General features: G+C 43.6%; 1 protein-coding gene and 1 long non-coding RNA gene across 9 annotated transcripts in view; one reads left to right on the top strand and one right to left on the bottom strand.

Moving 5' to 3' along the window:
• Window positions 1–9,490: 9,490 nt before the first annotated feature.
• LOC109749406 (uncharacterized) overlaps window positions 9,491–27,790 on the bottom strand; it is a 30,315-nt gene continuing 12,015 nt past the window's right edge. For 3 of the 4 annotated variants that reach the window (XR_012204233.1, XR_012204231.1, XM_020308374.4), the window contains 3 exons: window positions 18,019–18,542; window positions 17,746–17,940; window positions 9,491–17,659 (listed from right to left, as the gene is read on the bottom strand). Coding sequence is in view for 1 of the 4 variants with exons in the window: in XM_020308374.4 (XP_020163963.1) it covers window positions 17,396–17,659; window positions 17,746–17,940; window positions 18,019–18,542 (983 nt within the window). In the remaining 3 variants the exon portion in view is untranslated. The remainder of the gene's footprint in view (window positions 17,660–17,745; window positions 17,941–18,018; window positions 18,543–27,790) is intronic. The other variant, XR_012204230.1, reaches the window with a different exon arrangement.
• LOC109749409 (uncharacterized) lies at window positions 21,983–27,335 on the top strand. Of its 5 annotated transcripts, XR_002229631.4 has the most exons (4): window positions 21,983–22,700; window positions 23,266–23,447; window positions 24,525–26,098; window positions 26,225–27,335. It is a non-coding gene; the product is annotated as an uncharacterized lncRNA (long non-coding RNA). The 5 variants fall into 5 exon arrangements; XR_012204228.1 differs by having other exon boundaries at window positions 21,990–22,700; window positions 22,866–26,098; XR_012204227.1 differs by having other exon boundaries at window positions 21,993–22,700; window positions 23,266–26,098.

The raw sequence follows: 27,790 nt of genomic DNA, 5'->3' as shown, positions 1-27,790 counted from the left end.
CTCGCTCCATTGTTCCGGAGAACGGAGTCTTGGTAATTTTGCCCATGAGGCATGGTTCGCATGTGTCAAATGATTCATAATCAAGAGACTCCAAAAGTCCATCTGCATGGAGTTTCTTCATGCGTTTGACACTAATGTGACCAAGGCGGCAGTGCCACAAGTATGTGGGACTATCATTGTCAACCTTACATTTCTTGGCACTCACACTATGAATATGTGTAACATCACGTTTGAGATTCAATAAAAATAAACCATTGACCAGCGGGGCATGACCATAAAACATATCTCTCATATAAATAGAACAACCATTATTCTCGGATTTAAATGAGTAGCCATCTCGCATTAAACGAGATCCAGATACAATGTTCATGCTCAAAGATGGTACTAAATAACAATTATTGAGGTTTAAAACTAACCCCGTAGGCAGATGTAGAGGTAGCGTGCCGACGGCGATCACATCGACCTTGGAACCATACCCGACGCGCATCGTTGATACGTCTCCAACGTATCTATAATTTTTTATTGTTCCATGCTATTATATTACTTGTTTTGGATGTTTATGGGCTTTACTTTACACTTTTACATCATTTTTGGGACTAACCTACTAACCGGAGGCCCAGCCCGTATTGCTGTTTTTTTCCTATTTCAGTATTTTGAAGAAAAGGAATATCAAACGGAGTCCAAACGGAATGAAACCTTCGGGAGCGATCTTTTTGGAACAAACGTGATCCAGAGGACTTGGAGTGGAAGTCAAGAAACAATCAAGGCGGCCACGAGGGTGGAGGGCGCCCCCCTACTGGGCGCGCCCCCTATCTCGTGGGCCCCTCGAGCGTCCACCGACCTACTTCTTCCTCCTATATATACCCATGTACCCCGAAAACATCAGAAGCGCCCATGAAAAACTATTTCCACCGTCGTAACCTTCTGTATCCGCGAGATCCCATCTTGGAGCCTTCGCCGGTGCTCCGCAGGAGGGGGAATCGATCACGGAGGGCTTCTACATCAACACCATATCCCTTCCGATGAGTTGTGAGTAGTTTACCACAGACCTTCGAGTCCATAGTTATTAGCTAGATGGCTTCTTCTCTCTCTTTGAATCTCAATACAAAGTTCTCCTCGATCTTCTTAGAGATGTATTCGATGTAACTCTTTTTTGCGGTGTGTTTGTCGAGATCCGATGAATTATGAGTTTATGATCAAGTTTATCTATGAGAAATATTTGAATCTCCTCTGAATTCTTTTATGTGTGATTAAGTTATCTTTGCAAGTCTCTTCGAATTATCAGTTTGGTTTGGCCTACTAGATTGATCTTTCTTGCAATGGGAGAAGTGCTTAGCTTTGGGTTCAATCTTGCGGTGTCCTTTCCCAGTGACAGCAGGGGCAGCAAGGCACGTATTGTATTGTTGCCATCGAGGATAAAAAGATGGGGTTTATATCATATTGCATGAGTTTATCCCTCTACATCATGTCATCTTTCTTAATGCGTTACTTTGTTCTTTATGAACTTAATACTCTAGATGCATGCTGGATAGCGGTCGATGTGTGGAGTAATAGTAGTAGATGCAGGCAGGAGTCGGTCCACTTGTCACGGACGTGATGCCTATATACATGATCATGCCTAGATAATCTCATAATTATTAGCTTTTCTATCAATTGCTCGATAGTAATTTGTTCACCCACCGTAATACTTACTCTATCTTGAGGGAAGCCACTAGTGAAACCTATGGTCCCCGGGTCTATCTTTTATCATATAAGTTTGCCATCTACTTTTATTTGCATCTTTACTTTTCCAATCTATATTATAAAATACCAAAAATATATTTATCTTATCATATTATCTCTATCAGATCTCACTTTCGCAAGTGGCCGTGAAGGGATTGACAACCCCTTTATTGCGTTGGTTGCGAGTTCTTGTTTGTTTGTGTAGGTGCATGGGACTTTTGAGGAGCCTCCTACTGGATTGATACCTTGGTTCTCAAAAACTGAGGGAAATACTTACGCTACTATTGCTGCATCACCCTTTCCTCTTCAAGAAAAACAACGCAAGCTCAAGACGTAGCAAGAAGGATTTCTGGCGCCGTTGCCGGGGAGGTCTTCGCTCAAGTCAAGACATACCAAGTACCCATCACAAACTCATCTCCCTCGCATTACATTATTTGCCATTTGCCTCTCGTTTTCCTCTCCCCACTTCACCCTTGTCGTTTTATTCGCCCTCTTTCCGTTCGATCTTGTGTTACCATGTGCCTTCTATTTGCTTGCATCTTTGCTTGCTAAAAATCTATTGATATGGATCCACTTAAAGTGTTCTACTTGGATCATCTTCGATCCTTATGCGCTCGTGCTGAAACCCCAACTAGCCTAGTTGACGGGAAATCTTTAGATGAGCATGCTCATTTTGTGCGTCACCATTTGTCTGAAAAAGGGAGACTCTTATGGGATCAAATAAACAGATTGTTGTGTTATGCTTGGAATCTTTGTGAAATTTATGATTTTACTTGTTGCTCTAAGAACCCTAAAAAACACCTTCCCTACCTATGTGAGTTTAATGATAATGAAATCTTATCTTCTTATGCAAAGGGTGTTTATAGTTACTATGATATCGAACAAATTGAAGAATTTGTTGCTTTTAAGGCTGCTTATGAAGTTGCTTCTTTGATTGAAAAGTATGATATTACTCTCTACGAATCTGAAAATTTTGACATACTTAAATATTGCTACGAAAACTATGCTCATAATGTCTATGTCAAAGAATTTATTAAGAGAATGACTGTTGCTTTGGAAGAAAATAATGATATGCATGAATCTATAAACAATGATGATTCCGATGATTTGATTGAAATATCCCTTGATGAACATGATGCTTGCTATTCTCGTGGCCATGATGCCAATATTTATGAAGATGCATTTGCTATAGTTCCTTATGTTAAACATGAGATCGTTGCTATTGCACCCATACTTGGTAGTTCCTTCGATGAAAAGCATGATTGCAATGATGTTACTATAAATTCTGTTGATGTCAATTGTGCTAATAATATGCAAAACCCTAAGCTTGGGGATGCTAGTTTTGCTATGTCTACTACTTGTTGCAATGATCATGATTGGGGTGATTCTTCTTATGATCTTGAAAATTTATTTAAGCCCCATAATGAATATGAGATTATAATAGTGTTTGCAATAATATTGAAAGTGGGTTTGGAAGAGTGTCAACTTTAGATCCCACATATTTGGAGAATGTTCAATCTTATGGTATTTTTGATAAAAGTGGGTTTGGAGAGGTCATGACTTTAGTTTATGTTAATCCCACTATTTTGGAAGAGTGTCAACTTTGCATACATGTGAATCGTGTTAAGAATATGTTTTGTGATAGCTATATTGTTGAATTTTCTTATGATCCTACATGTAATTATTATGAGAGAGGAAAATATGGTTGTAGAAATTTTCATGTTACTAAATTACCTCTCATTATGTTGAGATTGCTATTGTTTCTTTCCGCTTCCTCGCATATGCTAGTTTTTACTTGCCTTGCAAATTTGTTTGCTTATAATATGCCTATGCATAGGAAGTATGTTAGACTTAGATGTGTTTGTCACGTGTTTTGTGATGCTCTCTTTGCGCTTCAATTCTTGTCTTTCATGTGAGCATCATTAAAATTATCAATGCCTAGCTAAAAGGCTTTAAAGAAAAGCGCTTGTTGGGAGACAACCCAATATTTTTCCTTGATGTTTAGTAATAAATTTATCATCTACCTTCTGTTTAGATGTGTTTTCATGTTTTAATTAGTGCTTGTGCCAAGTAGAACCTATAGGATAACCTATGGTGATAGTTAATTTGATTCTGCTGAAAAACAGAAACTTTGCACGCACGAAAATAATTTTAGTAAATCAAACAAACGTGCTTTTGCGTTGATTATTTTTGATGTAGATCAATAGACAAATTGCCCAGGACTTCCTATTTTGTTAGAATTTTTGGAGTTCCAGAAGTTTGCGTTAGTTACAGATTACTACAGACTGTTCTGTTTTTGGCAGATTCTGTTTTTCGTGTGTTGTTTGCTTATTTTGATGAATCTATGGCTAGTAAAATAGTTTATAAACCATAGAGAAGTTGGAATACAGTAGGTTTAACACCAATATAAATAAAGAATGAGTTCATTACAGTACCTTGAAGTGGTGTTTTGTTTTCTTTCGCTAACGGAGCTTACGAGATTTCTGTTGAGTTTTGTGTTGTGAAGTTTTCAAGTTTTGGGTAAAGATTTGATGGACTATGGAATAAGGAGTGGCAAGAGCCTAAGCTTGGGGATGCCCATGGCACCCCAAGATATTCAAGAATAGCCAAAAGCATAAGCTTGGGGATGCCCCGGGAAGGCATCCCCTCTTTCGTCTTCGTTTATCGGTAACTTTACTTGGAGCTATATTTTTATTCGCCACATGATATGTGTTTTGCCTGGAGCGTCTTGTATGATATTAGTCTTTGCTTTTTAGATCACCACAATCATACTTTCTGTACACACCTTTTGGGAGAAACTCACATGATTAGAATTTATTAGAACACTTTATGTGCTTCACTTATATCTTTTGAGTTGGATAGTTTTTGCTCTAGTGCTTCACTTATTTTTTTAGAGCACGGCGGTGGCTTAATTTTGAAGAAATTGTTGATCTCTCATGCTTCACTTATATTATTTTGAGAGTCTTTTAGAACAGCATGGTATTTTCTATGGTTACAAATTTGGTCCTAGAATGATGAGCATCCAAGTTGAGTATAATAAAAACTATCATAAAAAGTGCATTTAACACTAGGATCAATTTGATGCTTGATAATTGTTTTGAGATATAAAGGTAGTAATGCTAGAGTCATGCTAGTTGGGTAATCATGAAATTGAGAAATACTTGTGTTGAAGTTGGCAAGTCCCATAGCATGCACGTATGGTAAAAGTTGTGTGACAAATTTGTTGCATGAGGTGCTCTTTTGATTGTCTTCCTTATGAGTGGCAGTCGGGGACGAGCGATGGTCTTTTCCTACCAATCTATCCCTCTAGGGGCCTGCGTAGTAGTACTTTGCTTCGAGGGCTAAGTAAACTTTTGCAATAAGTATATGAGTTCTTTATGACTAATGTGAGTCCATGGATATACGCACACTTACCCTTTCACTTTTCTAGCCTCTATTATGCCGCGCAACTTTCGCCGGTATCTTGCACCCATTATTTACCTTCCTCAAAACAGCCACCATACCTACCTATTATGGCATTTCCATAGTCATTCCGAGATATATTGCCATGCAACTTTCCACCGTTCCGTTTATTATGACACGCTCCATCATTGTCATATTGCTCTTTGCATGATCATGTAGTTGACATCGTATTCGTGGCAAGGCCACCTGCATAATTTTTCATACATGTCACTCTTGATTCATTGCATATCTCGGTACACCGCCGGAGGCATTCATATAGAGTCATATTTTGTTCTAAGTGTTGAGTTGTAATTCTTGAGTTGTAAATCAATAAAAGTGTGATGATCTTCACTATTAGAGCATTGTCCCAAGTGAGGAAAGGATGATGAAGACTATGATTCCCCCACAAGTCGGGATGAGACTTCGGACTTTATAAAAATAAAAGAGGCCAAAGAAGCCCACCAAGAAAAAAAAGGGGGAAGAAAAAAAAGAAGAAAGAAAAAAAGAAAAAAAAAAGCGAAAAGAAATATAAAGAAAAAAATGAGAGAAAAAGAGAGAAGGGATAATGCTACTATCTCTTTTCCACACTTGTGCTTCGGAATAGCACCATGATCTTCATGATAGAGAGTCTCCTATGTTGTCACTTTCATATACTAGTGGGAATTTTTCATTATAGAACTTGGCTTGTATATTCCAATGATGGGCTTCCTCAAAATGCCCTAGGTCTTCGTGAGCAAACGAGTTGGATGCACACCCACTTAGTTTCTCTTATTGAGCTTTCATACATTTATAGCTCTAGTGCATCCGTTGCATGGCAATCCCTACTCACTCACATTGATATCTATTGATGGGCATCTCCATAGCCCGTTGATACGCCTAGTTGATGTGAGACTATCTTCTCCCTTTTTGTCTTCACAACCACCACCAGATACCACCATAGTGCTATGTCCATGGCTTGCCCTCATGTATTGCGTAAGAGTTGAAAAAAGCTGAAGCGCGTTAAAAAGTATGAACCAATTGCTCGGCTCGTCATCGGGGTTGTGCATGATGGGAGTATTTTGTGTAATGAAAATGAAGCATGGCCTAACTATATGATTTTGTAGGGATGAGCTTCCTTTGGCTATGCTATTTTGATAAGACATGATTATTTGCTAGTATGCTTCGAAGTATTATTGTTTTTACGTTTTATAAGCTTTTATCTTGAATCATTTGGATCTGAACAATCATGCCACAATAAAGAAAAATACATTAAGAATTATGCTAGGTAGCATTCCACATCAAAAATTCTGTTTTTATCATTTACCTACTCGAGGACGAGCAGGAATTAAGCATGGGGATGCTTGATACGCCTCCAACGTATCTATAATTTTTGATTGTTCCATGCTATTATATTACTTGTTTTGGATGTTTATGGGCTTTACTTTACACTTTTACATCATTTTTGAGACTAACCTACTAACCGGAGGCCCAGCCCATATTGCTGTTTTTTGCCTATTTCAGTATTTCAAAGAAAAGGAATATCAAATGGAGTCCAAACGGAATGAGACCTTCGGGAGCGATCTTTTTGGAACAAACGTGATCCAGAGGACTTGGAGTGGAAGTCAAGAAACAATCAAGGCGGCCACGAGGGTGGAGGGCGCCCCCCTCCCCCTACTGGGCGTGCCCCCCTATCTCGTGGGCCCCTCGGGCGTCCACCGACCTACTTCTTCCTCCTATATATACCCATGTACCCCGAAAACATCAGAAGCGCCCACGAAAAACTATTTTCACCACTGTAACCTTCTGTATCCGTGAGATCCCATCTTGGAGCCTTCGTCGGTGCTCCGCCAGAGGGGGAATCAATCACGGAGGGCTTCTACATCAACACCATAGCCCTTCCGATGAGTTGTGAGTAGTTTACCACAGACCTTCGGGTCCATAGTTATTAGCTAGATGGCTTCTTCTCTCTCTTTGAATCTCAATACAAAGTTCTCCTCGATCTTCTTGGAGATCTATTCGATGTAACTCTTTTTTGCGGTGTGTTTGTCGAGATCCGATGAATCGTGAGTTTATGATCAAGTTTATCTATGAGAAATATTTGAATCTCCTCTGAATTCTTTTATGTGTGATTAAGTTATCTTTGCAAGTCTCTTTGAATTATTAGTTTGGTTTGGCCTACTAGATTGATCTTTCTTGCAATGGGAGAAATGCTTAGCTTTGGGTTCAATCTTGCGGTGTCCTTTCCCAGTGACAGCAGGGGCAGCAAGGCACGTATTGTATTGTTGCCATCGAGGATAAAAAGATGGGGTTTATATCATATTGCATGAGTTTATCCCTCTACATCATGTCATCTTTCTTAATGCGTTACTCTGTTCTTTATGAACTTAATACTCTAGATGCATGATGGATAGCGGTCGATGTGTGGAGTAATAGTAGTAGATGCAGGCAGGAGTCGGTCTACTTGTCACAGACGTGATTCCTATATACATGATCATGCCTAGATAATCTCATAATTATTCGCTTTTCTATCAATTGCTCGACAGTAATTTGTTCACCCACCGTAATACTTATGCTATCTTGAGGGAAGCCACTAGTGAAACCTATGGTCCCCGGGTCTATCTTTTATCATATAAGTTTGCCATCTACTTTTATTTGCATCTTTACTTTTCCAATCTATATTATAAAATACCAAAAATATATTTATCTTATCATATTATCTCTATCAGATCTCACTTTCGCAAGTGGCTGTGAAGGGATTGAAAACCCCTTTATTGTGTTGGTTGCAAGTTCTTGTTTGTTTGTGTAGGTGCGTGGGACTTTTGAGGAGCCTCCTACTGGATTGATACCTTGGTTCTCAAAAACTAAGGGAAATACTTACGCTACTATTGCTGCATCACCCTTTCCTCTTCAAGGAAAACCAACGCAAGCTCAAGACGTAGCAATCGTCACCTCGTCCTTCACCAGTCTCCGCTTATTCCGCAGAGTTACAAATATGAGCAACCGCACCGGTATCAAATACCCAGGAGCTACTACGAGCGCTGGTAAGGTACACATCAAGAACATGTATATCACATATACCTTTGGTATTGCCGGCCTTCTTATCCGCTAAGTACTTGGGGCAGTTCTGCTTCCTGTGACCATTTCCCTTGCAGTAAAAGCACTCAGTCTCAGGCTTGGGTCCATTCTTTGGCTTCTTCCCGGCAACTTGCTTACCGGGCGCGGCAACTCCCTTGCCGTCCTTCTTGAAGTTCTTTTTACCCTTGCCTTTCTTGAACTTAGTGGTCTTATTCACCATCAACACTTGATGTTCCTTTTTGATCTCCACCTCTGCTGATTTCAACATTGAATATACCTCAGGAATGGTTTTTCCATCCCCTGCATATTGAAGTTCATCACAAAGCTTTTGTAGCTAGGTCGAAGCGACTGAAGGATTCTGTCAACGACCGCGTCATCCGGGAGATTAACTCCCAGCTGAGACAAGCGGTTGTGCAACCCAGACATTTTGAGTATGTGCTCACTGATAGAACTATTCTCCTCCATCTTACAACTATAGAACTTGTCGGAGACTTCATATCTCTTGACTCGGGCATGAGCTTGGAAAACCATTTTCAGCTCTTGGAACATCTCATATGCTCCGTGTTGCTCAAAACGCTTTTGGAGCCCTGGTTCTAAGCTGTAAAGCATGGCGGAGTGAACCAGGGAGTAATCATCACTACGCGACTGCCAGGCATTCATAACGTCTTGAGTTGCTGGGAAAACAGGTGCGTCACCTAGCGGTGCTGCAAGGACATATGCTTTCTTGGCAGCTATGAGGATAATCCTCAGGTTACGGACCCAGTCCGTGTAGTTGCTACCATCGTCTTTCAGCTTGGTTTTCTCTAGGAACGCGTTGAAGTTGAGGGCTACATTAGCGTGGGCCATTGGATCTACAAGATAGATTTGTAAAGACAATTTTAGACTAAGTTCATGATAATCAAGTTCATCTAATCAAATTATTTAATGAACTCCCACTCAGATAGACATCCCTCTAGTCATCTAAGTGATACATGATCCGAATCGACTAGGCCGTGTCCGATCATCACGTGAGACGGACTAGTCATCAACGGTGAACATCTCCATGTTGATCGTATCTTCTATACGACTCATGTTCGACCTTTCGGTCTTCCGTGTTCCGAGGCCATGTCTGTACATGCTAGGCTCGTCAAGTCAACCTAAGTGTATTGCGTGTGTAAATCTGGCTTACACCCGTTGTATGCGAACGTTAGAACCTATCACACCCGATCATCATCTGGTGCTTCGGAACAACGGACCTTAGCAACGGTGCACAGTTAGGGGGAACACAATTCTTGAAATTTCAGTGAGAGAGCATCTTATTTAAGCTACCGTTGTTCTAAGCAAATAAGATGTAAAAACATGATAAACATCACATGCAATCAAATAGTGACATGATATGGCCAATATCATTTTGCTCCTTTTGATCTCCATCTTCGGGGCGCCATGATCATCATCGTCACCGGCATGACACCATGATCTCCATCATCATGATCTCCATCATCCTGTCTTCATGAAGTTGTCTCACCAACTGTTACTTCTACTACTATGGCTAACGGTTAGCAATAAAGTAAAGTAATTACATGGCGTTTTCATTGACACGCAGGTCATACAATAAATTAAGACAACTCCTATGGCTCTTGCTGGTTGTCATACCCATCGACATGCAAGTCGTGATTCCTATTACAAGAACATGATCAATCTCATACATCACATATATCATTCATCACATCCTTTCAGCCATATCACATCACACGGCATATGCTGCAAGAACAAGTTAGACGTTCTCTAATTGTTGTTGCAAGTTTTTACGTGGCTGCTATAGGTTTCTAGCAAGAATGTTTATTACCTACACCAAAACCACAACGTGATATGCCAATTTCTATTTACCCTTCATAAGGACCCTTTTCATCGAATCCGATCCGACTAAAGTGGGAGAGACAGACACCCGCTAGCCACCTTATGCAACTAGTGCATGTCAGTCGGTGGAACCTGTCTCACGTAAGCGTACGTGTAAGGTAGGTCCGGGCCGCTTCATCCCACGATGCCGCTGAATCAAGATAAGACTAGTAACGGCAAGTAAATTGACAAAATCGACGCCCACAACAACTTGTGTTCTACTCGTGCATAGAAACTACGCATAGACCTAGCTCATGATGCCATTGTTGGGGATCGTTGTAGAAACTAAAAAAATTCTATGCATCACCAAGATCAATCTATGGAGAGACTAGAAACGAGAGAGAGAGGAGTGCATCTTCATACCCTTAAAGATCGCGATGCAGAAGCGTTACAATAACACGGTTGGTGGAGTCGTACACGCAGCGATTCAGATCACGGTCGATTCCGATCTAATCGCCGAACAACGGCGCCTCCGCGTTCAACACACGTGCAGCCCGGTGACGTCTCCCGCGCCTTGATCCAGCAAGGGGGAGAGAGAGGTTGGGGAAGACAACTCCAGCAGCAGCACGACGGCGTGGTGGTGTTGGAGCAGCATGGTTCTCCAGCAGGGCTTCTCCAAGCGCTACGAATGAGGAGGGGGTGTTGGAGAGGGGGAGGGCTGCGCCTTGGATGAGGTGCTGCTTCCCTCCCTCCTCCCCTCTATTTATAGGGCGAAGGGGGAAGGGGGACAGCCCCTCTAGATGAGATCTAGAGGGGGGCGGCGGCCAAGGGGAGGGGGCTTGCCCCCCAAGCCAAGGGGGGCGCCCCCTTTAGGGTTCCCCCCCAACCCTAGGCGCATGGGCCCTGGGGGGGATGGTGCCCAGCCCACTTAGGGGCTGGTTCCCTTCCACATACAGCCCATAGAGCCCTCTGGGGCAGGTGGACCCTCCCGGTGGACCCCCGGAACCCCTTCGGTGGTCCCGGTACAATACCGGCAAACCCCCGAATACTTCCGGTGACCGTATGACGACTTCCCATATATAAATCTTCACCTCCAGACCATTCCGGAACTCCTCGTGACGTCCGGGATCTCATCCGGGACTCCGAACAACATTCGGTAACCACGTACATACTTTCCCTATAACCCTAGCGTCATCGAACCTGAAGTGTGTAGACCCTACGGGTTCGGGAACCATGCAGACATGACCGAGACATCTCTCCGGCCAATAACCAACAGCGGGATCTGGATACCCATGTTGGCTCCCACGTGTTCCACGATGATCTCATCGGATGAACTACAATGTCGAGGATTCAATCAATCCCGTATACAGTTCCCTTTGTCTATCGGTATGATACTTGCCCGAGATTCGATCGTCGGTATCCCTATACCTTGTTCAATCTTGTTACCGGCAAGTCTCTTTTACTCGTTCCGTAACACATCATCCCGTGATAAACTCCTTGGTCCCATTGAGCTCATTATGATGATGTCCTACCGAGTGGGCCCAGAGATACCTCTCCGTCACACGGAGTGACAAATCCCAGTCTCGATTCATGCCAACCCAACAGACACTTTCGGAGATACCCGTAGCGCACCTTTATAGCCACCCAGTTACGTTGTGACGTTTGGCACACCCAAATCATTCCTACGGTATCCGGGAGTTGCACAATCTCATGGTCTAAGGAAATGATACTTGACATTAGAAAAGCTTTAGCAGACGAACTACACGATCTTGTGCTATGCTCAGGATTGGGTCTTGTCCATCACATCATTCTCCTAATGATGTGATCCCGTTATCAACGACATCCAATGTCCATGGTTAGTAAACTGTAACCATCTTTTGATCAACGAGCTAGTCAACTAGAGGCTCACTAGGGACATGTTGTGGTCTATATATTCACACATGTATTACGATTTCCGGATAACACAATTATAGCATGAACAATAGACAATTATCATGAACAAGGAAATATAATAATAACCACTTTATTATTGCCTCTAGGGCATATTTCCAACAGTATCTTTGGTATTGTAGATATAAATAACATTTGTGTAAATGTGGTCAAAGTTTCCAAAGTTCGACTTCTAAAAAATTTACATGCACTTCATTATCGAGCGGATGGAATATCGCTTTCCCCCTCTCAGCTATCTGACGCACCACTCAGCCTTATCAGGGCTCCTCTATCTCTCTCAAACTTTATATCTCCCTGGTTCACACATACACATGTCTCGCTCGTGCTACATAGACCCATCTAACACTATCCGCCCTTGTTCTCTCTTTATGTGACACGCACCCCCCTAAGTACCATAATCCCTCACTCCGTCATAGGCGCACGCACTCCCCCCTAAGTATGATTATCTCTCACTAGCCATCAGGAACACATGTATTGTGTGCTTCCATCCATACGTCTATCTCGATATCTCTCGGGGTATCTTCTATCACGCACACACCTTGTCACTCGATCTCCCACCCATGTAGTCCCATCACGATCTCCAGGGGATCTCTCTATGACAAACATACACTCTCTCCTCCACATGACTGCATTTTCTTCGTACGTCTCTCTCAACCTCTCTCCCTTGTTTGTCAGACCCCTCTTGGCCACGTGCTAGGGGTCTTTCTCTCTCGGTTGAAAACAACCACACACTATCTCCTCACCTTGCTTCCGCTGTCAAAGATGCATGTTTGATATGTTTGCATAAGACACACACGCTTTTTCTCTACTTTTATCGTGTGTTGTCCATGTCTCTTTCACACACGCACACACACTTTTTTCAGTCACTCTTTCTATTTCACACACACACTCTCTAGTTAGGTACTCTCTCACGTCCATAAGCATATGGATGTTTTGAAAATTCAAACCTCAGAAAAGTTAGACCAGGTATATGTGGAGAAAAACATTTACATCTGGAACGATCATTAGATTCATCACAACATGTACTTACTTCATACTATCATTTATCTTTGGTATTGTAGATATAAGTAATTTCTTTATAAACTTGGTCAAAGTTTCAAAAGTTTGACTTTAAAAAAAATGTTGGCACTACATTATTGAACGGAGGGAGTAGCTCTTTCTCTCTCTCTGCTATCTCTCACGGGCCTCCCCTCTCACTCGAACTCTCTATACCGACGGATTATACGCTCAATATGTCAGCGTATAGCTAAGTATATTGTTTAGTTGACCGGTCAACCAGTCCACATGCTGCCTTGTCAGCTCGTGTTCTCTATCTTCGTGTGCTGGCCCATGTGGCAGTGGGTGAAAATAAGTAAACTAGAGGCCCATCTGACACGCGGTGAAGTAAACAAAGTTGAAACCACTCGGGGTAGCACCCCGCACGCTAGTAAATTGAGGGCGCATTGAGGACACACTTCTTCCGCGTGAAGGACGCACTCGCGCACAATTCACCATTGCGCGGTGGCATGCACAGAAGGACGCACTCGCGCACACCCAGCAGGCCAGCACACAACACACACCACCACACGTGTACACCGGCGTCGCCGCCGGTTGAGATGGACGGTGAGGCAGCCAACAAGCGGAGGCGGCTCAAGCCAAAACTGCATCCGGCGAGCCTGGACTTCATCAGCAGCCTCCCCGATGACATGCTGCTCGTCATCATCGGCCTCCTCCCCACCAAATCTACAGTGCGGACCGCCCTGCTCTCCCAGCGGTGGCGCCCCCTCTGACGCCGCGTCCCCCTCAACCTCACCGTCGACAGCTGCCTCTGTGACGGGGATTGCAAACACATGGTCGTTGTCTCCAAGATCCTTTCATCGCACCCTGGGCCAGCCAGACGCCTTGACATCCGCATGTTCAGTACCAACTGCAATGTCCAAGCCAAGTTCGACGAGTGGTTCTTATCCCCCGCCCTAGATCAGCTCGAGGAGCTCAGCTTTGAAGCTGGACGATGTCGCTCTCTACCGCCGTCCGCGCTCCGCCTCACGCCAATGCTGCGCCGCGCCAGCTTTAGCTCCTGCTATCTTCCCCAGATTAATGCCGCGCCCGCCCTTCTTCTCCCTCAACTCAAGCAGCTCGACCTCTTTGACGTTGGCATCTCGAAGCAGGCTATGGAGCACCTGCTCCGCAACTGTACAGCGCTCGAATACCTTCGTCTTCAGCAGATCCACGGGTTCATTAGCCTCCACATCGCCTCGACGAATCTCCGATGGATTTATGTGTCTTGTTGGCCCCGCAAGAAGACATCAATTGGGAAGAGATCACTCCAGCTGTTCCACGTTATGGTCATTGAGAATGCACCTTTCCTTGAGAGATTGCTTGTATCTGATCTAGAAGGTCCAACAAAAATCAGGGTCATTGACGCGCCGAAATTGACAGTGTTGGTGTACTCGTCTGCCAAATTCTTCGGACTCTTTATTGGATCCGTAATCGTTCAGGTACAACACTCATCTTCTTCTCCATCTTCTTGAAATTCACATTTTTAAATTTCTTCTTGATGTATTTACGACCGTCTTCCAGAAAATGATTCCCACAAGCATGACCCAGTCTATGCGCACAGTGAAGATCTTGGCAATAAAATCTATCGGCCCCAATCTGGATCAAGTTGTTGGATTCCTTACATGCTTTCCGTGCACGGAGAAGCTACTCATCGAGGTGAAACTTCTTTCCTATTAGTAAACGGTAATCACAATGTAGCTCAATTTTTTTTGTAATTTTCCCAAATTACGATGACAAGTGTAGTGTTCAAAACTGCATCTACGCACTGCACCGAAAGAAATGTTTTTAGTATTTTTTTCTCATGTGATCACCTGCATTGTTTTTTTGTTGTACTACTATAGTAGCCTAGGATAGTCATAGTGGAAAGTAACTTAGACTAGTAACTCTATGGTTACCCTAAGAGCAAGTACTACCTCCGTCCTGGTTTACTCTTCCTATTTTGTAGTATCAAAATTTGACCATAGATTTAACTGACAAAATGTTAATGCATGTCACTAAAAAATTATATCGTTGGATTCGTATTTGAACATAATTTCAAATGGTATAATTTTTGGTGACATGCATTGGCATTTACTTAGGTAAATCTATGGTCAAAATTTTACACTAAATACGAGGTAGTACAAAAGTGGGCTATAACGGCCCTCCACTATGTAGGCCAAAACACGTGCCAAATTCACTTGTGATGCATTTGGCATCGATGCCCCTCCATTTCTCACCTGGTGCCCCAATCTGGATCACCTACTTTGCTCTGGTGCCAAATTAACTCACGCAATGAAAAAACACTTGCGTGGGCGAGAGAGAGGACTGAGGCAATAAAAAACACTTGTTTGGGAGAGTGAGAGGCTGGTGTAGTTGGTTTGATTGATTTGTTTATACATGTGGGTCTGTGTGCACAGCGGTGCCAACTCTCTCACATCACGAGAGCGGTGGCAAAATCTTTTGATTTGACATCGATACGTATTATGTGGCATACTTTTGAGAAATATGGCATCGGCCACATAGTGGAAGGCAACAAATGCCCAAGCTCTTCACGTGCTCCTAGGTAAATGAGAGGAAAGAGAAAAGGAGAGAGAGAGAGTGAAAAAATATCACTAGCCAGCCAACCCTATCATATGAGCGAATGATATTGGTACCTCTTGCTGACACGGCAATCTTATACAGCCAGCTGCTCTAATATGTTCTCTTCTTTTGCAGATAAAAAAAAGACCCGAAAGTGAAAATGTGTTGCACTATAACAATCTCATCGAATGCCTTGATCTCCATCTTACAGAAATTGATTTGATCGACTACCGAGGCAACACATCTGAGATTAAATTGTCCGGGTTCTTTGTTCTGGAGGCAAGTGTGCTCAAGGTAATGAGGTTTGGCGTTCTCTAGCGCAACAATGAATGGCGTGTTGATCACCGCAAGCGTCTAAGCCTAAATAACAAAGCCTCCGCAGAAGCTGATTTTTTTTTTGAAACATCAAGTGGCCAGAGACTCAAAAATTTATTTGCCCATTAGTGACTTGTCAGGGCGGTGGATTTTAGTTTGTACTATAATGCTGCATCCACCTAAAGTAATGAAAGTTCTTACGTCCTAGTAATTCCCTCTTTGTAAGTGCAGCATTACTCCTAACATTTGTAATATCAGTTTGAAACTTGTAATATTGTTGTGTCCTATTCCTGTGTTTTCAAAATCCTGCGAATCAAATAGGTCCTGAGTTGGTGATGATGTTGTGCCTGCCATCTTTCACCAATAGCCGTCGGATCTAGATCTGACGCATACAAACCAAACTTCTCCAATTTTGCAAAAAGATGCCCGCACTTGTTCCCTATATACAAACAACTCCTTGTCTCTCACAATCAGCCTTATCTCCTCCCCACCACATCTAGAAGGCCATGGAAAAATCTGGCGCGATGGCCGCTGCCGGCGACGTCCACCCCCAATCTTGGTGTTCCGTGCAACGCACGGGCATCTACGCACGGGAAATTATGTCAAACACGGCTAGTTGTAAGCAGGCTAGCTCTACAGCCATGATGATAGTGACTGCAGAGGGTGAGGCTGACTATGGTATGCCGAACACGGCGCCTATACTCAGGTGTCATCTCCGGCGCAGGGTCTTGTCACTTCACTGTGAGGAGCAGCACGTAATAATTTGACCAACGGGTAGTACAGTACTACTACATTGGTAGTACTACTACTAGTACTAGCACCACCATCTGGATTTAGTAGTACTACCACGTCCATCTGGATTTAGTATTTGACTAGCAATATCTAGTAATGCATGTCACAAAAAATGTACTACTCCCTCTGTAAATAAATACATGGTGTATTGTTTTATTCCTTCCGGTAGATGGCTCAAATCTGAAGTCTCATCAATCAGACTACTATTGTACTCACCGAGCGCTCAGCTTTGTAATCTACCAACAAAAAATTGCAATCAAAGACTACTATTGTACTCCCTCTGTACTGATGCATTAGTCACGTTACGAAAACCAAATAGTAATCCCAAAACTTTTAGGCGCGGTGCATTAACTACCCACCTCGTTCCCTGTTTTTTGCCATGAAAAAAGAAATCACCCAATACGAGATGTGGGGTGCGTATGCATCCAATGACTTGAGACTACTCCCTCCGTCTAGGTGTATAAGTCATCTTAGAGCAAGTGAAAAAGAGTAGTGGGCTCTCATGCAAGAGCCTAGCTATATGCGGATTCCTAGGCCGATATACAAATGAAGATTAGTTTAGGTCGTTATTGAGCTATCGAAGGTAGTTATGCCATTTTTTAACTAACTAAAGCATATTAAGTCATTTTATAGAGCTATCTAAGGTTATTATGTCATTTTGGAGCTAAATATGTCATAAATGAACTATCCAAGGTAGTTATGCCATTTTTTAACTAACTAAGCATATTAAGTCATTTTGGAAGGGATAAATGCTAGCATGAAGAATGAAATTGCATGAATCATGTACCAAACCACATACCCAGTTATCCTCGTACTCAAACAGGTTGGAGCTCCCTTGATGGTGTGGCACACCTTCTATTTGGTCGCGCTTATCCTTGGCCCTTTGGTGTTCGACTAGCCATTCGGGAGAGCACCACGCATCCACCAACGCCTCCCAACAGTCCATCTTATCCACACACCATCTCGAGGGCACCTAAGTTAGTCAAGAGAAATTTCAGCGCTACGCCTACGAATCAAATCAAGAAAACTAAGTTCAAGGCCTTAAGAATAGGTAATTACCTGCATGTACTTCTCCTTACTCAGAAACTTGTCGCGACACTTCTTCTTGGCCCTCCTAATACCCTTCGAGGCGTAGTAGTCTCGAACGGCCTGCACCCGAGCCTCGTGCCGTAAGTTCTGAAGTAGGCGCTTGCACTCGGTTTCGACAACCATAGAAGCGGCCTCCTGCTCTCCCTCTGAAACCCTGTAGAAGGTCTGCAATCAAACAAGACAACACTGATTAGTACAATCACTAGGTAGTGTTGACTTTTAATTCTGTAAAGGAGAAATTACCCAAAACCGATGGAACACCATGTCGGCCACCGTCTCGCACAAGACACCGGCGACCATCTCGCCACTAGCCTCCGGAGTCTCGTGGGAAGAAGACTCCGGGATCGGAGTCTTCTGGGATGAAGACTCCGGGCCCGGAGTCTTCTGGGACGAAGACTCTAGGACTGGACTCACGTGGGGCGAAGGATCGGCGACCCGAGTGTGGTGGGGCGAAGGATCGGCGACCGGAGGGTCATGGACCGGAGTCCAAGACGGGTCCACGTGGTCGGGTGAATCAGCTGAGGGTGGCGGCGAGGAAGGCGTAGCAGCCTTCCTACATCTCCCGCTGCCACATCCACCTCTAGCAGCCTTCTTCGTCCTCCCCCGACCTCTCCCAGCCGAAGAAGAAGCGCCCTCCGCAGCTGTCTGCATACTGTCTAGCAGCGCTCTCCGGAGGGGCTGGGCTGGAATAACGGAACCACCCCTCCCAGTAGCGCTCGCAGGAGGCTCGGGGCGCTTTGGACCCTTGCCCACCATCCTGTCAACACCTGCAATGACAAAAAGTAAACGAAATTAGTACAACATAAAAAATTTGGATACCTGACATGAATAATATGTATATAATTTAAGTGTATCATCATCATGAACATAATAAAAAATTAAAGCTCACATTACTAATATTACTCTGAATCGTCTATATATGCTCCGGGATCATTAAATGCATCATCATCATTGTCGGGGTCGGGGTGGGGGTGGGGGGTCGGGGTGTCGATTGTTGGGGTCTCAGGGTGTCGGGGTCGGGGTCGGGGTGTCGGTGGTCGGGGTCGGGGTCGGGGTCGGGGTCGGGGTCGGGGTGTCGGTGGTCGGGGTGTCAGGTGTCGGGGTGTCGGTGGTCGGGGTCGGGGTCGGGGTCGGGGTGTGGTGTTAGAGTGTCGGGGTCGGGGTGTCGTGCCGGGGTATCATGTTGGGGTCGGGGTGTCAGGGTGTCGGGGTCGAGGTCGGGGTGTGGTGTCAGGGTGTCGGGGGTCGGGGGTCGGGGTGTCGATTGTCGGGGTCTCAGGGTGTCGGGGTGTCGGGGTCGGGGTGTCGGTGGTCGGGGTCGCGGTCGGGGTGTCGGTGGTCGGGGTGTCAGGTGTCGGGGTATCGGTGGTTGCGGTCGGGGTCAGGGTGTCGGTGGTCTTCTTCTTCTCCTCCTCTCCTCTAGCTTTCTTCTCCTCCTCCTCCTCCTCTTCTCTTTCTTCTTCTTCTTCTTCTTCTTCTTCTTCTTCTTCTTCTTCTTCTTCTTATTCTTCTTCTTCTTTCTTCTCCTTCTCCTCCTCCTCCTCTTCTTCTTCTTCTTCTTCTCCTTTTTCCTCTTCTTAAACCTAGCACTAATTAACCTAAAACAAAACAGGAAAAAACTACACCTAAACCTAGCTATTCTTCTTCTCCTCCTCTTCTTCTAATTATTCTTAGTTTTTTTCATGACTAAACATAAACCTAAAACTAAACTAAACCTAAGACCAAACTAAAAGTAATCTCTCCCTAATCTTTCGCTAATAATAAAGTATGGATTGACTCCGTGGGTTCACCGTCACAATACGCTTCCGCCCAGTCGTAATACGCTTTTACGAGGTGGTACTGCCCATGCATCAAAACCATCACCTTAGATGTGCTCCTACCGACTTGGGCCTGCAGGCTGGGCCGTTGGCCCAGCTTCAGTGCAACACGAAAAAAATGGCCTGCAACGCGAGAAGGGAAAAAATACACAAGCGTGCGCGTGAGGAATCGAACTCGCAACTTTCTAACCATACGCTCGACACCAGCCACCTGAACTAGGCCAACCTACGTTAAATGATAGCTGTTGTTTTGTTAGCAAATAGTGCCACCTCGCCCTTTCAAAAGCACAACCACCAATTTATATACATGTTCAAATTATCTATCATCAATCACCTTAATAAGCCGGCTTGGAAATTGATGATAGGAAGATTCGTAGTTGGTGCCCACAAAGGAAGGAAGTAAGGCTTCTCGAAAGAAAAGGAAAGGAAGGATTATGGTGGTGTTTGGTTCTCTAGTCCTAGACTTTTTCTAGTCCCTAGGACTTTTTGAAAAAGACTCTTAAGGAGGTGCTTCTAAGGACTTTTAGCAAAAAGTCCCAAAAAAGTCCCCCCTATTTAGTTTGCTAGGGACTTTTAGGGACTTTTTTTTAGTCCCAACGCAAAAAAGTCTCTGGAACCAAACACCCCCTATGTACCGCAGAAATATTATGGGCAATCGAATGGGACAAAAAGGAATCAGTAATATTGTGGGATAATTAAGGAAGGGGATTCCTAATGCATGCTTGGGAAATATGATGGGCAATTAAATGGGTAATTAAGAGATTCCTTCCTAAGAAAAGGATTCCTAATATGGTGGGCAATTAAACAGGGGAAATTAAGGCTGGTCATAGTGGGGAGTAACTTAGACTAGTGTCATATGCATGACACTAGTCTAAGTTACTATCTTCATAATGCAAAGTAACATGATAGTAGTGTCATAGATGGCTTTATTTATTAGCTTGTACTCATCTTGTCTTGGGAAACGCTATGTTAGAGTAACATATTATGTTACCACCGCACATTAAATACTTGCCACATAAGCAAAAAATTATTGAAATGCGCTATATTACTAGTTAAGTTACTCCCACTATGACTAACCTTAAGAGAGATTCTTAATACACGCTGTGCATGTGCACTACATAATAAAGGTGGAAAGAGGAGAATTTAATGTAGACGCGCCATGGCGCTGATGTTTCTACCGCTAGAACGAAGTCCTGCGAACAGAAAAAAAAAAGTAGGCAGCGAATTGGATCTTTTCTATCATATTTTTTCTATTTTTCTAACAAGTTTAAAGTGGGGAAAAGAAATGAGACGTGAACTCTTTTTTAGCCGACTGGAGTCCTAATCATCTAGGAGTACATGTCAAAGAGGATGCATTTTTTGTCGATTTTTTTTCATCGAGTTAAAAATTGTTTACGGAAGTGTTAAAAATTGGCCGCTCACAAACATTAAAACTTAATGCATGGTTGTTAAAGTAAATAATTAACACATGCAGTTTCATTAATAAACAAATCAAAAATTGTACAGTGGATGAAATTAAATAATATGGTTATTTTCACAACTATTAAAGAGGTAAAATGTGAGTACACACAATTTTCTTAGATCCACAATCTGTACACTTTCGTATGCCCTATGTTTGAGCATGACTATAGCTTGAGAAGAAAAGTTAGTGCAAGTCTGGAAACTCCATCGTGTAATGGTTTTAAAATTTGTGACCCCGCAAAAAAAAGTTTTAATGTTTGTGAGCGACCAATTCTTTAAATCCAATTGATTGCTCATGTAATGGTTTGATTCTTTATTGAGGAAAATCATTAATTTTCTTCATAATCTCAAAGTGATTTTTCCCCACAAAAAAAAATCTCAGAGTGATTTTGTTAGCTAGCTAAAACATTTAGTTACATTAAAAGGTCGCAAAAATTGATTGTATGTACTATTAATTATCTATGTGCTATTTATTATTAATGATAGGAAGTTATGTTAATAAACACGCGCTACTCATTTCTAGCAGTGTTTGCTTTGCTTCGTATCAAAGTATAGAAGTAGTCTCGGGCACTACGACAGTGACAGTGACGGTGGGAAAGAGGATAGATGGTGACACGGAAGGGCGTCATGTTGAAAAAAAGGACATGGACATGTGGAGATCTTGAGACATGCTTATTGAGATAGGGGCATGCGTACTTTTTCTCCCATTTCAACGCACGGGCATTTTTGCTAGTCTTTCTTTCCCTAATCTTTCCCTAATAATAAAGCACGGATTGACTTTGTCAGGTTCACCGTCACAATACGCTTCTTCACGTGAATTTACGCTTTCAGTTCGAATTTAAAACATATATCCGAGGTGATACTAATTCGGGTGCCCGTGATATTGAAAAAACGTTTCGTTTAAGAAAAAAACCTACATCTGTATGTATTCAACCCGCGATTCATCTGTTTCATCTTATCCAGACTCCCCGTCCTCGCGGCGCTTTACCTCGCGGCGCTCCGCTCCGCCCCGCCCCGCCCACCTCCTGCTACGCCCCTCGCGCCGCCGGCCGCCTCCTGCCCCGCTCCGCCCCTCACCACGCGCCGCCGGCCTTCTCCTGCCTCCCAATCCCATCTCGCGGCTTTCTTCGCCGTTCACCGCTCCCCTCCACCTACTGGTCGCGACCTCGTGGGAGGCAGAGGATGGGAGGGTGCGGCGCTGGCGTCCGACTCCAGGAGCTCGAGAGGGCCGATCTGCGCGTCGGCGACCTCGCGGGAGGCATGGCGTGGCGTGTTGCGCTCGAGACGAGCGGGCTCGAGTAAGGGGATTGGAGGGTGGCGCCGGCGGGATCGTGGACGGGGATGGAGTGGGCGGGTGCCGGCAAGATCGAGGCCGGGGATGGAGAGGGCGGTCGGCGAGCTGGCGGCTGAGGATGGAAGAGGCGGCACTAATTCTCTGCTACCCGCACCGCACCACGTCCCTAGCTTCCTCCTCTCTGATCGAACCGAGTCCGTTTTACAAAGGGATCCGGCGACTAGAGGGGAGCTGCCACCGGTGACGCTGCCGGAGAAGCTGGCGAGGTTCCTCCAGAAGTGCGCCGAAGGAGTTCCAGAACGAGCCCCGGTATAGCGGCGACCGGTGGTACCTTCGCGGCTGGGTTCCAGATGGTGAGCTGCCTGTTGCTACTACCATATTATAGTACTGGCTGACTACGTGAGGGTTTCAGTTTATCTATAAATGGCACAAGCTGTTCATTCAGCCGGTACTATAATTTGCTGCTTCTACCAAATCACAAGATCAGTTTATCCATGCTCATGGAATTTCGTGTGTAGGGCTACGATTACAAACTCCGTTGATTATTCACGCTCTGGTCGATGCTCTGTCGGCAGCCCACTAACCAGGCAACTCTATCGTTGAGGACCGTGTGTACCGCAGGAGGATCCCTGATGCTTTGTTGCTCCCGTGACCTTCAATTTGTTGTGTGGCTGTCTACAAACGTACAGTAGCTTCATTCAAATTCTTTTTAGAAATTGCTAGACGAATTTTTTTGTAGAGCTGAGAGAAAAGATGCATAGACAATAGAATTATGTTCAGGTTTGCAATAATTCGTTCTATTTGCTTGCAAACAAATTGCACAAGCCGTTCATTTGTTGGATGATGTTTGCATGTATTTCTAGCAAGTTATAAAAACTGATGGAAGATGCTTTGTGTATTCTTTTGTGTGTCTATCAGAACAGGCATGGTGGGAGGGCGATGCTCTGTTGACTGCTTTTCTTATAATATTACAGAGGGAGGATCGAAGTGGAGATTGGTACTTTCCCTTTCAGCGGCCAAAGAAAAGCAACACTTTTTCATGTGATTTCAGATGAAACGACCAGAGTGTGTAAAATCTGGATCGCTACAAACAGGTCAAGGTTAGTTATGTTTTTCCTTTTGATATTCTCTAGATAATGCTATCAAGCAAGATCAACTTAGGACAATATAATCTACTATCTACTTTCTTTGTGTTTCAGTACGTTCAAACTATTTACATGTGTGCAAATGGGCATATTTTGATTATGCGACTTGGTGTCTTACTTGTTCTGCCTAACTGTTGGATCCTAGCTCTTATGTTATCTACCTATAGCCAGTGCATGCCAAAAAATAAAAATAAAACCTATGGCCAGTGATATGTTTATGGCTGGATGTCTACTGCTTCTGTCAATGCCATAGTAGATTCAATCGAAACTGATATATCTGAACAACAGTTGTTTCATTTCGATCACATAACATTACTTTTGCTGAAAAATCACAACGTTTTATTCAAGTTTGTGGGTGTTTTCCCTGATCTGTTTGCAACTTGGCATGAGAGTCCGTTTATGCATGTAGTTATTTTGGTCCAGAAATCGACCATGGATGATGCTTCTTATTTTGAAGAGACTAAGTTCTTCCGAGCCTCCGATAAAATAAATAAAGAGGACTTTAATGAGATGATGCTTCTTATTTAATGTTGTTAGATCTCCTAAAATAATTTGAAGGCGTGGGGCTTGCTGGTCAAGTAGGTTGCGCCGCTCCATCAGGATGTCCTCCCCCACTGTAGTGTTAACTGATTAATCATGCACATCCATTAAAGCAAAGATTCAGAAAAATGTTTAGGTCACTAATTAATCAGTCAGTAAAGGACCAATTGTTTAATCCTACTATTTAGACACTCCATCCATCCAATCCAGTGAGTTTAAATTGATTAATCATGCACATTCTTAAATTATGAAGAGTAAAAAAAGATTTTGGTGTTGGAGGAGCAGCCAGCAAGTGTAGTTTGCAAACCAAATGCAGTTTCTATAGTGAACACTGATTTGCGACCTCAGCTCAGCCATATTGAACGGATTGATTGCTCTGTGAAATAGGAGTTAGCCCATAATAGAAATGCCACTCCAATATTGGAGGAAGTGTTGATTGAGCTGAGAAATTTACTTGACGATGAAAGGAACGATTTGCTTCAAAAGTTGCAGAATAACTTCTCCAAGCTCTCAGAAGAGAAGCAATAATGTGACTCCCAGGTGCCTCTCTGAGAGAAAAGCTGGAGATGCTTTGCCAGTGGCAAAACAAAGGGAAGTAATTGCTACGGACGCCAGCCAGGTGTTCATGCTATTGGATTAATGTTTTCTGCTCTTAATAATGCTTCCGTTTTTCTTCTTTTAGAACCCTTCTTTTGTACTCTTACAAATAGCAGATGAAAGGAGAAGGATGAAGAAGTCAAGCTATTGGAGAGATCAATTGAGGAGCTCAAAATAACTTTAGTGTTCTCAAAAGTAGCTTTATTTAGTTTGAGTGAATTTTGTGGCCTAAGTGTTGTAGCTATTCATTTTGCCACGCATTCTGAATGTTAGTACACACCCATGTTGGTACAGAACTCCTATTGTTATGCCTGTCATGACAACAACTTTTCCAGATTTTTGTGCATAAACATACATATGTGGACTAAATTCTTTTGTTACTTGCTCAGCCAATACATATGTATGCTCTTTTTTTTGCGGGTGAATACATATGTATGCTAATATAGTTATTGGTGTTATGATATTGGTTGAGTCAATTATACCATTTACAATATTCAAATAGGCTTTGAGTTTGGTATATGCAAAATGTTTACAAACTATTAACGTCTAAGTGATAACTAATAAAAAAAATATGCATCGTGCATTCATCCATCTATGGTAACTATGCAAGCATGCATGACTAACATTTGTTTTTCAAATTTTCAATCATTTTTCTCAAGAATTGTCCTTCTTATCTCGGATGAGATATATTGATGCATTCCTATATTTTCATATACTTCTAATCCCTGAAAACACAAGACAAATCCTAAAAGAAGTTACTTTTTGTAATTAAAATTGCTAGCAATGACCTTTTTGTTTTACGCTATTAAATATCTTATGATCTGAACATCATGCACCTGCCTGGAAACACATATTAGCATTGACCAGTGAATTTTCACTAAGAAAAGAGAGCCGGATATTTTTCTCCCGTTGCAACGCACGGGCCTTTTTGCTAGTCTCTCTTTAATAATAAAGCACGGATTGACTTTGTCGGGTTCACCGTCACAATACGCTTCTTTCCGTAAGTTTATGCTTTCACTGGGAATTTAAAACATATACACGAGGTGGTACTGATAAAATTTGGTACGTCGTCGTTCCCGTTCGCTCGTCCAAAAATCCCCATCACGATCTGAAAATCCCCATTGCCGTGAGGCTCCACCTAACCCACCTCCATCCCCTGGCTTCGGCGCGCCTCCCGCCGACGGCCCTCCCAACCCCAACGCGCCTCACGTCATCGTCGCCCGGCACCGGCCCCGGCATGCCTCCCACCACCGGCGCCCATCCCCCGACGTGCCTCTCGCCGCCGTCGCCCCGGCCCTGACGCACCTCTCTCCATCCCCAGATCGCCTCCCACTCCGCCCTCCATCCCCAGCACGCCCCCACCATCAGACCTCGGCTGGCGACCGCATCCCCTGGCTCGGCTGCACGTGACCGGGATCCCCCATCTCCCAGGAAACCTCGCTGGTGCACGCCACCTCCCTCCTCCTAAGGTGCTCCCTGTCCGATCCACTCCACTGGTGTCCACGCCCCGACGCCGCCGGCGAGAGCCACCACTCCATGTGCTCCTCTCTCATCCAAGTTCATGCAGCCCTGATTCTCCTTGTGTTCTATTGCAGGTTGGGAGCGGTGTGAACTTTGAACGGATCAGTGGTTGGACCATCAGCAGTTAACTGCACCAACACGACTGACGCCACCTCGCACGCCTTCGTCTTCGTCGACGGCGGTCAGCACCTCCAACGCAAATCGATTCAGCGCCGTCTGTGCATGGCTCGGCTCATGCGCTCTGCTGCTGCCACGGGACCCAGTGCACCTCCCGTCCTCTGCTTTTCTCCGTGCGGAACTGTCTGTCTCGTGTCACTGCTTGCACCTGCTACTGCTGGGAATACGCTGTCCCGCGACGCCCTGTACTCAATCTGTACCCGTGCTCTCTCTGGTCTCACGAACCATCCCTACGGCCGCAAAGCTTCTCTTAGACCGGCCGCCATGCATCAAACTGAACTGCTGAGTTCATTCCCCCAAAGTCCTGCAGAGCTTATAGTAAAGAGGCGTACCCCGATCTCCTCCGTTACTTAACAATATGGTGTGCTTTCTGATGGAACGGACTCGTAGTAAACTAGGCAAAAAATCTCATGTTTATGTGGAGACAATTAGTGGCCTTAATCACCCTATCTGTGTAGCAGCCGCTAGCTTCAAAACATATTGATTTAAGCTGGGCCATGGGTGAGAAGAGATAAGTTGGGCCCAAAAGAAGTTGATTTACGGCCATGTTGACCAATACGATTTTAGATTTAGAAAATATACATGGTGGAAAATAAATCAGCAGACTATAGTTATGCCAACTATTCAGACATATAGAATGCAAAGTCAAAGCTCACAAAAAACAAGAACACAAAAGCATCATTAAATTGTTCTTTTGACGATTTGTTTGACAAAGTAAGCAGAGGGAATTCACTTATAATTTTCTTTTTGAAAAGTTCAGGATCGCATCCTAGAGAAGGTCAATAAAAATGGTTGCACAAAAAAGATACACCGAGGGATTCATCAAAAAAATTGCAAGTTGCTGTCAGTGGTGTTTTAATTACTATGTGTGCATTTTTAGTTTGCTAGAATTTTTGTTTTAGGTTGCTAGAATAAAAAAGGGATTTTCACGGTTTTGTAAAAAAACCTTGAAGTTCAAATTTAAAAAAAATGCACAATGTTTATTAAAACGTTACAAAAAAAATAAAACCAAGAAGTCGAAATCAAAAAGGAGGATCAGTTTGATGATTATACTTCCTCTGTCCCAAATTTCTTGTCTTAGATTTGTCTAGATACGGATGTATCTAATACTAAAATGTGACTTGATACATCCGTATCTAGACAATGATACATCCGTATCTAGACAAATCTAAGACACAAATTTTTGGGACGGAGGGAGTACAATATTCGGATTTGTTAGAAGTGGCGCGCCGAGCAGATTTGTAAAATGAGCCACATTTTATAACTCTCATTAAATTTGATTCCACGTCAAAGTTTTCTCATACACGTACACAATACGCTTTCTTCCTGTGAATTTTACGCTTTCAGTTTGAATTTAAAACATATACGTGAGGTGGTACTAATGTTGCCATCGGTGTAGATTTGACAAATTACGTTTTTCTATCTGTCATGGGCTTTGCCCCACATGGGCCGAGATTGTGAGC

This window comes from Aegilops tauschii, chromosome 3, assembly GCF_002575655.3.
Source record: "Aegilops tauschii subsp. strangulata cultivar AL8/78 chromosome 3, Aet v6.0, whole genome shotgun sequence".
Taxonomy (NCBI): domain Eukaryota; kingdom Viridiplantae; phylum Streptophyta; class Magnoliopsida; order Poales; family Poaceae; genus Aegilops; species Aegilops tauschii.
Note: the sequence above shows the minus strand (reverse complement) of the source record. Positions and strands in the feature narration are given on the sequence as shown.